The sequence below is a fragment of the Curcuma longa genome, chromosome 13, assembly GCF_044706935.1.
Source record: "Curcuma longa cultivar G26 ecotype Majalengka, Jawa Barat chromosome 13, ITB_CL_G26_1.1, whole genome shotgun sequence".
NCBI classification, from domain to species: domain Eukaryota; kingdom Viridiplantae; phylum Streptophyta; class Magnoliopsida; order Zingiberales; family Zingiberaceae; genus Curcuma; species Curcuma longa.
This window is the reverse complement of record NC_133873.1, coordinates 4,847,085-4,862,645: the sequence shown is the minus strand read 5'-3', so window position 1 is coordinate 4,862,645 and position 15,561 is coordinate 4,847,085. Positions and strand designations below refer to the sequence as shown.

Below are 15,561 nucleotides of genomic sequence, written 5' to 3'. Positions count from 1 at the left end.
CCCTCGCCGCGCCGTCCGACTACCGTCGACCGCTGCCTCGGGTGCAATCGACGCACCGCTCGCTAGCGCTCCGTCTGACGTCAGATTCCGACCAAATAGTAACAGGAATCCAGCGTAATTCGATCAGAAACAGGGCCGGCAGTAGCACGGCCACTACTGGCCTCGATCGGACCAGATTCCGATCAAATCGCGGTCGTCGGACGGCAGAGGACTAGCCGACGTCGCACGACAATCCTTCCTCGGTCGATCTCCGACCGCGATTTAATTGGAATCCGATCCAATCGCAATCGAAAACCGACCGAGGAAGGATCGCTATGCGACGCCAGCCAGTCCTCTACTGTCCGACAATCGCGATTTGGTCGGAAATAGGGCCGATCGCGATCAGCAGTGGTGCGCCCACTGCCGACCACAATCGGCCCTGTTTCTGATCAAATTCGTCGAATTCCAATCACTATCCGATCAGAATTTGCCATCGGACGGAGCGCCGGCGAGCGATACGTCAATCGCGCCCGAGGACCACAATTGGCCCTGTTTCTGATCAAATTCGTCGAATTCCAATCACTATCCGATCAGAATTTGCCATCGGACGGAGCACCGACGAGCGATACGTCAATCGCGCCCGAGGCGGCAGCCGAATGGGATGGCCAAGGCAGCAGCAGCAGCGATAAGTTAGGGCATCGCGCACAAGTCGTGCACATGTGTGTCGAGCAGGATATTAGATTCGTGTATATATATCTTTGAAAAGTCTGCATGAATCCACCAATTCCCGTTGAACCACATTTTTACACTCAAAAGAAAGAAAGAAAGAGATGATACCTGACCAAGTGAAACCCATCTTTCCTTTGTTTTTTGAGGCTTGCATGAACAACAAACCTTTCAGCTTGGAACAGTCTTCTGAGTTACCTTTAGATATGCAAAACATCATGAAAGATTAGATACGAGAAGCAATTTGCATGATTTTATAATTTACTGTGCAACACATCAAGTTCAGCTTCACACACCACTTTTTACACACAATTATTTCTTTACAGGCTGGGAGCGATAATCTTTTGGCTGAAAGAATCATACTTCTCGGTAGCTTTACTGAATGAAATGAAGATGAATATTTCTGGTACAAGGGAACAACTTAAACAGGATCCATGGCGCAGTCATTGCTGGCCTAAGAACTATTGCAATTGCTAGAGGAAGCTTCGTCCTTCTTCATGAGTGTTTTCTCTTCATCAAGAAGTGGGGCAGAGTGATCGGGTTCACTTGAGGTAGCTGATTCAGTCTCCTTGTAACGAGCCCAGGTGACCAAGTATAAGCCAGTAATTATGAGAATCCCTCCTACAATGCTGTTTATGACATGATTGAATTCAGCTTAATTAGTTCATCCCCCAAATATCACTTTGACGATCACAAACCACGAAAGAAAACGAACTTCATGAACATAAATAACAAGGGTGCAAATGTACAAGACTTTTCATATAGCAAGGGAGGTTAGAGGAGGGCATTAGAGGGGCACCTTCCGAGATAAATAGCACTTCCTAGGAAAAATGTGGACAATAGAGTGGACATCGCTGGTTGAAGTGGATTGTATAGAGATACCATCGATGGCCCTAAAATTTTGTTGGACCATGTCATTATCCCGTAGTTCATTGCAGATGCAACAATTCCCTGAAGACAATATTCAACTTATCAATAAGGTTAACCAGAGAAGTCTGAATAGTTCTGTCCAACCACCATGCAAAATCTGATCTAACTGTGAAAGTTCTTATTGCCTAGTTCGATAGTGTCATGTATTTGTCATAAGATTATTTAACCAAAGAAGAAAACCTAAGAGCTATGACTCCTAAACAATGATGAGAGGCACATATTCATTTTGCGGAAAATTGACCTTCTAAATAATAACTGCATGTATGATATGGAGAAAGTACTAACAAAACTGGGTTAACATCCTGAACTAAAGGGAAATAATTAATTGACTATGATTGCGCACAAAAAAATAACATCCCCGATAGACATTGTGCGGGATCAGCATGGATGCATGTAAATTGATTTTGCCCAAGCAGATACTCCTTTACCAATTATATACAAGTTTGAAGGCAGTCAATTATTAAACAATGCCTAGATAGTAGGTTGAAAAGAAAGATCAGATCAATTTCATTAGACAATATATCATTGATTAACTAAGCTAGTAAGCTCAAGAATTCAAGACTAACAGCATATAAGACGGCAATTATCTCGGGCACTGTCAATATCCACTCTTTGAAGCTACTTGTGGATATTAGCCCAGTCAATACCATCATTAAAGCGCCAAAAGAGTATGAGTGTGCTGTCAAAGATAAGCTGTCAGGGAACTTTTTTAACACCGGAGCCTGAAATGGTGAACATCTCATAAGAAAATAAGAAAATCACCATCAAAAAGTACCAAGACATATCACATTTCAAGAATCAGTAGAAGAAGATAGTCAGATTACATTAAAGGAAACAAACTATTCAAATATTGTATTTTGCAGATAGATAAAATTTAAAAGTGATTTTAGAAGATCTAAATGTAATAGGACATAGCCTTCCATAGACTTCAATGGAAGGATAAAATCTCTGTCACTCCAAATAGTTGGAACGATATGGTTTATGATGATGTATCTTGTAGAATAAGAGTTCATTTTGAACTTTTTTCCTTTTCTCTCTAATGTAAAAGACGAAAAGCAATTCAATTAGAGGTTGAAGAACTGTGTAACTTTGAAATTTACAAAGCTTAAATATGCCTACTGAAGGAGAGTAAAAAACAGTGTCAAATTCTTTGCATTGTGTGCGTTCTAATTCCTTTCAGTTTTAACAAGTGATTATGCATAATTGGTAAGTACGAACTAACAATGACCCTGCTGCTTGGATGTTGAAGTGGTTAGTTAGGTGAGTATGTTCTAATTCCTTTCAGTTCTAATCAGTGATTATATATAATTTGTCACTGTGACCCAAAAAAATTGATCCTACCACTTGGATGTTGAAGTGGTTAGTCAGGTGATCATTCTGGGAGTGTATGCCGATCCAACTAATCCATCTGAATGTATGTCAGAAGAGTTATCATGTAGTAGGAATTCATGTGGCTGTGGTGCTTACAGAGCCAGATTAATTGGGTTCCAAACTTGAGGTTCAATAATGTGTCAAGCCTCAGTACAAGCAGTGCAAATTCAGTCCTGAAGCCAAGGCAGGACTGTTCTTCGAGGTAATTGAACATTGGAGTATCAAGCAAGCAAGGTTAGATGAGAATAATTCATAGATCAGTAGAGTTAGGAAGCAGAAGTACAATATGTTTTAACAAAAGCAGGTCACTTCACTCAACCCTAGTTGACATTTGCCAATAGCTGGTGCTATCAACAATTGAAGGCACTTGACTTTAATGTGGCTAAAAGAAAATAATAATAATAATAGAGGGAGACATAGAGGTATCACCCGGACGAGACTACCCATGATACGGCCCAACCCAACACAACTTGGGCCTGGCCAGCAAGGCATAGCCTTGCCCAGGGGTCAAGCTGGGACAATGGGTTTTAGCACTTGGGTTGTGCCCAACTTGACTAGGTTCAGTCCATGCTCAGCCTAAAACGTGACCAAGTTGGGATGGACACGTGTGTGGGCCAAGCACGCCCTAATGTGCTCAACTTGAAATTTTGAATGAGTGAAATACCCTGCAACAAAGTATTTTTGACTAAAATAAACCAACTAATTTAGGGTGTTTTAGTCAAGTAGGCTTATAACACTAAAAAAAAATTAGTTTGGGATATCTTGATTGAATAGGCCTATAATTACCATAAATAATTCTAAAAAATTTCATATTTCCCTATAAATATCACCTAACTTACCCTTCATCTCTCATCCAAACCATGGTTTAAAATTTTATTCTGTGCCCAGCGAAATAACCAGAATTTACCATTCCACCCGCCGTTCGGCACTAGCACCGCATGGCACGTAGTGTTGTGGAGGTTCCGTGATCCCGCAGTGACCTCCATGGGTTGTAATGGGGACCACCGCGCGGTCTCCGCGAGGTCACGGAGGCCATCACGACCTCCCGAGTCGCAACTGCAAGGCGCATGGGTCGCGACTGCGGAGTGCGAGGATCGCAACAAGAACCCCTCCAATCTCCACGGTGTCGCAGAGGCCACCACGACCTTCGTGGGACGCGTGGATCAACAGCGGGGATGCCCACGGGTATGAGGCAGAACTTAAGTGAATAATTAAAATTAGGTTAATAAATTTAATCATCTTCTAGCTATAAAAAAGATAATTTAAATAGGCTTAATCAAATCCTAATAAAACTATCATATTAATTTAATATATATTATTTATATATTTATTTTAATTTTAAAAATATACAATAAATTATTTATTTACCATATAAAGGCACTATGATCCCATTTTTTCATTTTTTTTAATTTTTAATATTTAGATTAATTTTTTTAATTAATATATTTTATATTTTAAAAATATCAAAATTATATTGATACGATAACAAAACGGTATCGTTTCGGTCCGTGATGGAAACCTCGACACGTGTCGAGATTTTAAATCATGATCCAACCAACTCTTATTCTCATTCTCTCAACTCATGGCTCATACATATTTTCTCAATCATCATTTTCTCCATTAATATTTATAATTTTCTTATTATACTCTCCCTTTCTAATCCTCATGGTTATTGTAGTAGGTACACTATCAAAACTCTTCCTTAATCTCAAGAAGGTGCATATTTTGACAGTGTGTTGGTTAGATCGTAGGAATGTTTGTGGCACCATCCATGCAACTTTAGGACAAGGAGTGTGCATCGACAATGTCTTAAATAGTGATCTACTTGGGAGGCATAGATCTTTATCTCCTCACCCTCACACACATACTCCGCATTAAGTTATTCCAACAATTATTTATAAAATATTGACATTGTAACAAATTTGAGATGAATTTCTATTGCAGCATACCTAAGATTTAATCATGTAAAATAATAAAAATTCAGATTTTTTATTTTTATTTTTTATGAATTTTAGAATTTTTAATTAAACATTGCCCATGGGACTGCAATGCCCAAGCCCGACGTGCATAGCCTAGGTCGAACATTGAAATGGAACAATATGAGTCATAGAAAGCACAAATCCTTTTTACATGTGAAGCCTCACTCGACACATAGAAAAATCAGCCAAGTTGGCCTAGGCATTATGCAACCCAAACACAACCCATTGACACCTCTAGAGGGATACAACATAACTAAATAGGTGCCTAAGTGTTATCATCCCAATACTAGGAATCATTACTATCCTCAATGAGTGTGGTTATTGTACCCTTTCTATTGTTCCTCTATTTCATACTTGAATTTCTTATTGCTCATGGTTTTTCTTGATTTGGGATTTTCATACAAACAATTGTTTTTTTGCTGTCTTTGATTTCCATATTAGTGATATGTTCCACATTTCATTAACAATAACGTCTAAGTTTGGAAGTACAAAAATAGCTATGAGTACCTGTAAAACATAATAAACAGCCATGAAGAAACAATTCCCTATCAAACATAGAACACCAACATGCCACTTCTCAAGCCCAAAGCCAAGAAACCCAGTCACTAGCAATCCAACCACTTCATGTTGAGGCTTCAACTCTAATCTGCTATGATAAGTTGGATGATAAGATCCTGATCCAACTATAGCTGGACCACGATAAAATACCATTAATAGCGATCCAAAAATGCATACAAGCGTGCCAAGAACTTTCACACATCCCTCAATTGTGACCAAGCTTATTGCCTCAACACTGTAATAATTGAGAATCCAAGTAAATATAAAAGTAAAAAAGGCAAAAGAAGGCCGCTATATTTTTTAACTTAAAAAGAAAACATTACCCTAGTAGAGCAGCCAAGGCAAATGTAAAGACAGGTATTGAAGGCTGAATAGCTGATGCATAAGTTGGATTTGTGTAGCTTAAACCAAGTACAAACAATAGTTGGTTTGCAAATATCCTATTGTCAAATCATAGAAACATTTAGCAAATTAGTTAGATAGACACTAAAAGAAACTATTTTTTATCAAAAATTATGGAAAAAAAATTATCAAGTACAACTGCAAACAATGAAACTTACCCAATAAAACCCAAAAGGAAAAATGATGCAAATATACGATGAGAAACTTGAAGATCCACGCTTCTGCCAAAGAACAGATTTTATTTTCCATTGTCTCACAATTTCATCAAGTAATAAAAGAACCTAATAGTTTATTTAAATGTGAAATCAACTTAAATAAGAAAATAAAAACCAAAAGAAGCAATGAGAAATTTGACTATCAATTTACATGATACTAGAACTAAAAACTCAAGTTAAGATCATAAAATCCTAACATCTCCAAGTCACGTATGAAAAGAGAAACAAATTGCAGAACATAGATAAAAAATCACATTAACTTGATGTTTCTTTTCTCAGCAAACAGGGATAGTACAGATGATAATTCATTTCTAGAGAATCAAGGTAAACAATAAGACATGAAAGGATAGGTAAACAATAAATAGTTTGGAATTACTTACTGTTGGGAAATAATCATATAAGAAAATGTGAGAGGAATTCTAAGAATCATAGCATTTGAAAAAATAAAAATAAAGGATCCTAATTCTTAAGAAATGTTTGGTACCAAAGGGGTATGGATAATTTATCGATATAATATAAAATCCTTTAATCTCATTATTTCAACAAAACTCTCAAAAACAAAACAGTTGATACCAACTCCAAAATGTTTGGTGGGTTGGAGTTCAATGATCAACCTTTTTGGTTTCCAAAAGGAGAAATCTGATGCTTATAGAGATTAGAATTCCAACTCTATAACATAATATGATTCCAAAAAATGAAAGAGATTTGAGGCCCAATGCGACATAAAATTAAAGAGAGTTGCACAGTATTCAGTAGAGGAACCATAAAAGGAAGGGGGGAGGGGAATTGTCGCTGGATGTTTTTGTTGGTGAGATATGGAAGATTCAGGTCATCATTCCTACCAGATGAGCCAAGCCCATTCCAGCATCATGGTAAATTGGTAATCCCCACATTCATGAGTAAACTCTTCATTTTGTATTATGATCTTGCAAGAAAATGCCCCACCTTTTCAAAGGTCATGTTTTTCTTGTTCATAATATATTCTCCTTACTAGTACTGGGTAAAACAATCAACTATGCAATCAAAGCTAACTGATACAGCACATTCACAAAGATAAGTTATCGAAGATGTAGGCATCTATAAGGAGATCAAAAGGTTGGAATTTCTTTCTTGATGCGTACATTGTGTTTCCCTTTTCCTTATCAAAATTACCTAATTCCTCCACATTTTATTTATAAAATTTTGTTAACAGATGATTATGTCCTTCAAGCAGTAAAAAGTAATTAATTTTAGTGTTTTATTCACATCTCACTTGGCTTTTTCCTTTGGTCCACTGCCTACTTATTCTACAAGTGATCACAAAAAAATTATGAAAGTATGAAAGATAAATTCTTATTTCTTTTAAAAAATGAATCACAATGGAGGAAATACTGCTAGCTTGAAGAACATAACTGATACCTAAGATCTTTCTTTATCCTCAACACATTTTCCTCATGCTAAATACATGTTCCACTAGACAGATAACAGCACTGGCTGTTTCAAGGATGCAAGAGAATATGTGGAAGTGCTAGCTTTACCAACATCTGATGAGATGATAATTTGCTATTCAATATAATGTAGTATATAATAGTTTGTACAATAGTAAGAAATACTGAAAAACCATTCACATCTTGTAATTATCTTTCCCCATATTTTCCATGGTATAAATAGTGTGTCCAATTATCAAGAAGCTTCGCTAGTCCGGCTTTTCCAATTTTTTATCTCAATGTTTGTACTTAGCTGCAATGTGTTAGGAAATAGTCCACTGATTCACTTAATTATTTGTCTTGTGGACCACCAATTCACTCAATTTACAAGCAAAAGCAAAGTATCAGAAAATGATGTGTTTGATCCACTGAACCTTCAAGCAACAGCAGCTGCTAACTTCAAGCCATAGCAAGCTGTTAGCAGATGGTAAGCAACTTCCATCTTGGTTTAGGAAACACAATTATAAAATAAAAAAACAATCTTATCAAAGAAGAATTCATAATTTTCTAAGCAAGCTGCAGTAGACACCAACCAAAAAAACAGGAATCATTGATTTCTATGAACATACTAAGTTGTTTTTAATTAGAAGGAAAAAGAAATAAGAAAGAAAGGAAGTAATCTAAGCGAAACAAAGGAATCTGTTCAAAGAAAATTTAATTTGTTAAGCAAGTTAGGCTAGAAACCAACCAAAATAACCAATAGCAATCAGAAAAACACCACCAGCCATTTTACTCACATCTTGAGTTATGTAAGGAAAGTAATCTGTGTAAAAGGGCAATGGAAAGGAACTATGTTATCCCTTTTCCATCTGTTTTCACTCAGCTCGTGTACCTGAGCGAATTGAAAGGAGGATCTCAAACTTTCTTTCCCTCCATTTATGTCATACTTGAGCAGAAATCAGGAATAAAAATGAAAATAGGACAATCAAATTCCTTTCTCTTCTCCTTTTCTTCCGATATGATTTTCCCTCGCAATTCCTTCCAGGTACGCAGACCATTGTTTCTTTGTTTGTTCCAAATCGTCCCTCTTTGCAAGAACGCCCAATTAAGTCTGAAAGTCCCTTTTTTCCCCCTCATTAAACAATAAATCACCATAAAACAAAGAATATAATGAAAGTTTACTCTTTCCCCAAATGAGAGAGAGAGAAGAGTAAATAAGGAAAGAAAACTGGCTCAACCTGCGGCGTCGGAGGAAGGCCAAGGGAGCGAGGATTGCGAGGGCGACGATGTCCCGATAGGCGCAGAAGACCACCTCGTTCATGCCAACATTAAGCACGGCCTTGGTCAGCACATGATAGCCTCCAAACGCCACCTGCACCAGCGCCATCCCCAGGTGCGCACTCAGCATCTCGTTCCTCGTCGTCGCCATGCCCACCGACTTCCCCGCACACCGTGCCTCGCCGTATCAACTAATCGGCGTCCTCCAAAATCCAGAAGGTAGGTGATTCTATAGCTTCGAGGGGAAGGTAGATCGAAAAGTTGGTGAACTAATTAAGCGTAGATTCGGAATCATCGTTGAAGTGTGCGACGACGCCGACAGCGGAGGGACAGCGGCGACATTGACGTGCTAACTTTGTCCTACGGATTTGTGGATAATTATGGTACTCAATCACTTGTATAAACGGTCATTTATTTATATATATATTTTTTAAATACAAAATCTCAATTGGACGCCCTTTATTGTTTTTATTATCAAAATAGGCACGATATTTAAATATATATTAAAAGTCTCCAGGATTTTTAGTTAAAACTGCTATCTAATTTTATTAAAATTTATCCAATATTATTATATAATTTTTGTTAAAACTACTAATTAAAATATAGATCAAATTTGCTTTAAAAAATTTCAACTAAAATTATTTGACTTTAATAAAATTTATATATAATATCGTATTACTTTAATACTTTTTAAAAATGGAATAGTTAATTAAAGATAAGTATATCATCTAACTAGCTCCTCGCCTCTTTTTTATGTGCATATTATTTTGTGGATACACATATATAGAAAGAATCAAGGCCGTATGGAATTCTAATTATTGCATTGATGAACTATTAATAGATAATTTTCAGAATATTTTATTTAATTTTTATAGACATATGATACTTTTATTTCATTCACTCAACATTTATTCCCCAACATGTTACATTCCATTTATCCTTTTACTCTTAATTGAAGTCCCCGGGGCAATGGTGCAACGGTAGGACATCCGGGTGGTAACTCAGGGACCCGTGATTCGATCCCCAGCTACGGTGTATTTGTAGAAATTTTCCTCCAAATGGGGAACGCAATCAAAGGATGCTGGGCATCTGGATTGACCGCCGTATGTGCTTCCCGATTTACCCTGATAGTTGGTGGGAAACTTCCATGGGACCGGATCGACCACCCCCAGAGATGTGGCTATTGGGATTATCATTTTTTTTACTCTTAATTGAACAATTTATTCTGACAATATTAATTTATTTTATTTATCATTTACTTTCTCTTAATAGGATTATTTATCTTCGATCATAACATCTTGTTATGAAATCTATAAGGGAAAAAGTTGTCCTCGGGGCAATGGTGCAACGGTAGGACATTTAGATTGTGATTCAGGCACTTGCGGTTCAATCCCCAGCTATGGCGTATTTGTAAGAATTTTTTTCTAAATGAGGAACACAATCAAAGGATGCTGGGCATCTAGATTGGCCGTCGTATGCGCTTCCCGATTTACCCTGGTGGTCGATGGAAAATTTCGATGGGATCAGACCGACCATCCAGTGATGGATAAATTGGCACGGTAGACGTGAATGAATAGTCATAAATTTGATCGACTATTTTTGTGAGTACTAAAAATTAGTTAAAATAAATTTTATATTTATTATTTTTAACAAAAAATTTAATGAAAGTTATATATATATATATATATATATATATAAGGTATGCTAACGAAAGAGATGTCTGGTCCAAAGACTATTGTCTCATTAGACGGATCATTTTCTCACAAAAGTCACTAAAATAAATCACTTTTAAGAGATAGGAACACAGGATAAATTAATTTATATATTGTGCGGCTTATAATGTGTGACTCGTCCGCAATAAAATATTCAAAGTGTTTGAAAGGATTTTAAGCGTTTAGAACGTGAATAATGATATTTTTATTTTATTATTATTATTTTTATTTATAGTTAAGTTTTTTTTTTTTAGAGTTTTTTTTTTAAATTAAAAAATAAAATGAAAAAATTAAATTATAATATTTTAAATCCATAAAATTGCTATATGAACTTAAACTATAGTTAAAATATCACAAGTAAGCGCTCTCTTGTGCTCCATGAACCCTTTGAAGCCAATTTAATTTTTTTCGTCTTCTAATTTGGACTAATTTAATGAAATTGTTATATGGACCTTTACAAATAAAGCAGTGCTTTGTGTTTCCGTTGAAAAATTGCTAGATGGACCTAAAAATAAAAAAAAAATCTTGAATGACGGTTAAAATCTACTTATTTAAATTTTGTAAGATTAAAGGGTAGAAAAATACTTCTGCATGAACATGGACAACAAACTCGTGAATATAAAAATACTTCTTTTGCAGAAGAAAAGAAAAAGTGAATATCAAAATGGAGAAGAAATAAATATAAAATACATGGCGAAAAATGATAATGTAGAATAGCGACGAAAGGAGAGAAATTTATTAAAAATAAAAAAGATAAAACAGTGTTTGTTGGGAGAAAAGTAACGTTGGTAAGAAATTAAAAAAACAAGATTACTTACTTCAATAAAGTGAAATCCGTCTATCCAATGATCTCATACGATCGATCTCATAATCATTTATGAAGAGGTAAAATGAAAAAAAAATTACTTACTTTCAGTAAAATGTGGAATTTGTTACTCTAGCGACCTCATACAATCGGTCCCACAACCATTTGTGAAAAGTTAAATCGAAAAGTTGTAATTAACCACTACGGGAGAACGACCATTTGTAAAGAGTTAAATCGAGAAGTTGCAATTGACCACTATAGAAGAAAATATTGTCTCGCTTTTGTTAAGATTTGATCTTTATCAACTTTAACAAGTCTATTCCGTGGTAACCATTTCTTTAGCAAAAGGTTGAATTCGTCACTCCAGTGGTCTCGTATGGTCGCTCCACGACTATATGTGAGGAGATAAATCGAGAAGTTGCAGTTAGCCATAACGGAGGAAGCCTTACTTTGGCTTCGTCGAGATTCGATCCTTGCCCACTTCACTAATTTCACTCCATCATAACCAACTCAATTATGTCCTAGGAGCAAATAGTAATCATCTTAATCATGCTCCGGAGTGTAAATCGATTAATCTATCCTTTTGGATGTGTATAAGTGAAACTATATTCAATTTAGTGAATTTATAAGGAAATTTAACACACAACACGAAATAAATACCCTTTTGATATAAAATAAAAAATAATAAATCAAATAAATGATTAATCTATCCTTTTGACGTTTAAAATTTTTATCACATCGATATTATATAATATTTAACGTCATTCAATTTCACCCTTTACACTTGGATTATTGATTTTTTTTCCAACATTATAAATTACTCAAACTTTTTAAGTTCAAATTATTTTAACCTTTAATTGATAATTCAAAATATTAAAAATTGACCCTTGCAGCTTTTTAATTCACGTCAAAACATGCGAATGACTCAAATGTCATAAGTTATAGTCTTTTCTTAATCAATGTTAATTGTGATAACGTACAAATTACATCCACAACAGTTTTTAATATGCAAAAAATCAAGATAAAAAATTTTCTCACCATAATTTTTCATCTTAAAAATATTTTTTAAAGACTAGTCCAATAATTTTAATCAAAATTACTTTAACACTTAAAACTATTTAAACTTAGTCAGAGTCAGTCTAATTTACTCAAAACTTCTTTTAATAATTTTGGTTAAAATTATTTCTAATAATCAAGACCAATTATAGCAATTTTATTCAAAATTGCTAATCAAAATTTTTAGGTCGAAACTATTGCAATAGTGTTGGGCCGGTGAAGGGTAATTTAGTAAAAAAAATTTAAAGTAGAATATTATTTTAATATATATTATTCTTTTAATAATAATGGAAAAAAGAGTAAGATTTGATTCTCACCCTTTTTAATTAAAATTTTTACACGTTGGAGAAATAACAACATATCCACCGTGAGTTAAGTCGTAACATGGACGGACTCCATTGCTATATATGACGAATGAAACCACAAGTAGGATCCCGCTTCTTTCTTTGCCTCGATTCAATCGCTTGTGGAGAGAGACCGAGCGAGCGATGGCTAGGGTTTTTGGTGCGTGCCGGGTGCTTATGGCGGCGAAGGCTGCTTCGTCGCCGAATGCTGCATCGTCGGCGAAGGAGGGCACCGGTAAGCTGAAAAACTCCAACATTCTCAAGCCACTTCCAGTCTCCCAGGTCTTGAAGGAATTCGTCGGTGCCTCCGAGATCTCTCGCAATGAGGTTGTCAAGAAGATCTGGGTTCACATCAAGGCCAACCAGCTTCAGGTCTTCATTCCCTGCTCTTCCATCGCGATTTCGCTTTACACATTACTTGATATGCTGCCCTTTTTTTCGTTGCCTTATCGTTTCTAATATCCATCACCTTATACTTCTTGATTTTTTCCGTTGTCCTGCTTTGCTTCATCGTTTTTACTTGCTATCACCACATTCTTCTCCCTTCTTTAAAATTTGTTTTCCGTATAGACGTTGTGAAGAACATGAGTTTAGCGCTCTAAGTATGGATGATTTGAGCCTTTTTTTTATGAGGTATGTAGTTGTACCGAAAGCCTAAGGTATATCATCAGTTCGATTCGTTACAAGGATGTTTAGGAATTCACTAAACTCCTTTGGATGTTTTAAGAACTGACTAAACTCCATTCTCTATGTTCTTAATAAGTAAGAAAGTCTGTAGTGGATCTATAGACAGTTACATACATGATAAACTTCTATGATGCTCGTGAACTATTATATTTAATGTTTATAGTTATCCTTTGTGTTGAGAAGTCTATAAGCATGCAAGCAGCAGGTGCGGCGCCCTCATGACTCGGCTGAGGTTGTTGCGGTTCACGGTAGCTTCCATGGCCCTGTGGAGGTTGCTGTGGGATCACAGCGGCCTGTGCTAAGAGATTTTAAATCTTGAACTTGCTTGATTATGTTTAGAATTTATAATTTTGATACACTATTCAGAAATATCTACTTGAATAAAGTTTCCAGCCTTTTCTTTTACAACAAATAGCGATTAGAGCTTTCACCAAGGACATATCTTAGTATAATATTGAAATCTCGACAACACAATTTACAATTCAGTGGGTTGTCCATCGTTTCAAAATCATTATTAACCATTTGTAGAATTCATTATCAATTGTTTGGACACAGTGGATTTAATTGGTTGAACATAGAACGTTACAAAATGAACTTCTGCAACTTATTGAATTGTTTGCTTGATTCTCAACACATGTTGTTTTATTGTAACCATTGACAAACTATACATCTTTATTTCAGTTGAAAATGTAAATGGATTTGGGGGTTGCAGTTGTTTTTAATCTTTATAATCAAGTGATTGTTTTTTTCAGTTTCTTTGAGCGAATCATATATTGCATTTCCCTTGACATAGACCCTGAGGGGCGGATGAAGAGTAAGCCATGGTTTCAAATAATGGACTGCACTTCAAATTTGCATCTCATAAATGAAATGATAATATTACAATAGTGTTTGGATCTTCTTGATTATTCTTGGTAACCTATTCAAGCATGAAGGAAGATGCTCATCCGATAAAAAATCTTCTTGGGTTTATTTTGTCCCTCATCTACCTTCTTTAATCTCGAAAGCATACACAAGGAATAAAAACCCTAAAAAATTTACTGTTCTCTTGCCCTCGCTAATGTAATTGACAAAAGAGAATGCGATCATGTCAGCAAAAGAAATAATAACTGACGATCCCATAAAATTCTGCTTTAGCCAAATTAACGGCAGATTTGCATGGTTGAGAGATGTATTTGCTGTATTAAGCTCTCTGTTTTCCCATTTTCTCACATGAGCACTGGTTATTGACTATTATATTTGTCATAAAAACAAAGATTTCGTTGACAGGAACCTGGGGAAAATGGTGCAGTCTGGTTAGGATATTGTTTAGGCTAAATGTAATATATCAGAAAATCTAGACTGCATTCACTGTTTTTTTTTCATTTCATCGTATATGTTCTATTTTTGGAAATTTTCCATAATTTTGAACAGCTGATTGAATATGTTCTCTTTCTCTCCTGGTTTTAACTTTGATGTAGAACCCAGCAAATAAGAAGGAAATTCTGTGCGACAAGAAGCTAAAGACTATTTTTGAGGGTAGAGACAAAATTGGGATGTTGGAGGTGCCCAAACTGGTAGCCCCTCATTTCCTCAAACCAAACTGATACTGGTTGCCGTGGTGAAGGTTTCTGTTTTCCTTCCTGTTAGTTTGGGTGGCAAATAGTTAGGAGTTTGTTTAGAATGTTGGAGATTAGTCCTTATTGTTATGGTAATAGGATTGAACTGTTCTGCAGTAGTGGTCTGATTTCATGCAAAGCTTGGTTTTGGTTCGCATGTGAAGTCAGTTTATAATTGTTGTTGGCTAGTTATGAAGACAACTTGCAAGCTTGTCCAACTTTTTGTGTTTAGTTGATGAATTCAACTTATCTTGCAGCAATACATATGATGTTTTTTTTTTCAAAACAAAAAAAAAGTTTTGTTAAACTGTTGGGCAGTTGCCTAAAAGTTTTGGATCGGCCGTAAAAATATTGGTATGTGAACCCATAGTCCTTGCAAAATTAGCTGTGTAATAATCTGAAGTATAACCAAGGCTAAATTTTACAATTTACACTGCTTCCATGATTCAGTGAAAGCCAGCATGTTAACATAAGCATGACAATTAGGCTCAGTTTACTTGGGTGCAAGGTGATTG

At 35.8% G+C, this 15,561-nt stretch overlaps 2 protein-coding genes across 2 annotated transcripts; one reads left to right on the top strand and one right to left on the bottom strand.

Annotated features, from left to right (window-relative positions):
- Nucleotides 1-959: 959 nt before the first annotated feature.
- Nucleotides 960-9,106, bottom strand: LOC141843868 (WAT1-related protein At5g45370-like). The gene is made up of 7 exons (XM_074731885.1): nucleotides 8,805-9,106; nucleotides 6,104-6,166; nucleotides 5,867-5,983; nucleotides 5,493-5,778; nucleotides 2,202-2,357; nucleotides 1,505-1,656; nucleotides 960-1,334 (listed from the first exon to the last, which is right to left on the bottom strand). The coding sequence occupies exons 1-7, from the start codon at nucleotides 8,993-8,995 to the stop codon at nucleotides 1,160-1,162; spliced, it is 1,140 nt and encodes a 379-aa protein (XP_074587986.1). The 5' UTR covers nucleotides 8,996-9,106; the 3' UTR covers nucleotides 960-1,159.
- Nucleotides 9,107-12,875: 3,769 nt separating this feature from the next.
- LOC141843867 (upstream activation factor subunit UAF30-like) lies at nucleotides 12,876-15,282 on the top strand. Its single transcript, XM_074731884.1, has 2 exons — nucleotides 12,876-13,133; nucleotides 14,909-15,282. The coding sequence occupies exons 1-2, from the start codon at nucleotides 12,906-12,908 to the stop codon at nucleotides 15,032-15,034; spliced, it is 354 nt and encodes a 117-aa protein (XP_074587985.1). The 5' UTR covers nucleotides 12,876-12,905; the 3' UTR covers nucleotides 15,035-15,282.
- The last annotated feature ends 279 nt before the right edge of the window (nucleotides 15,283-15,561 follow it).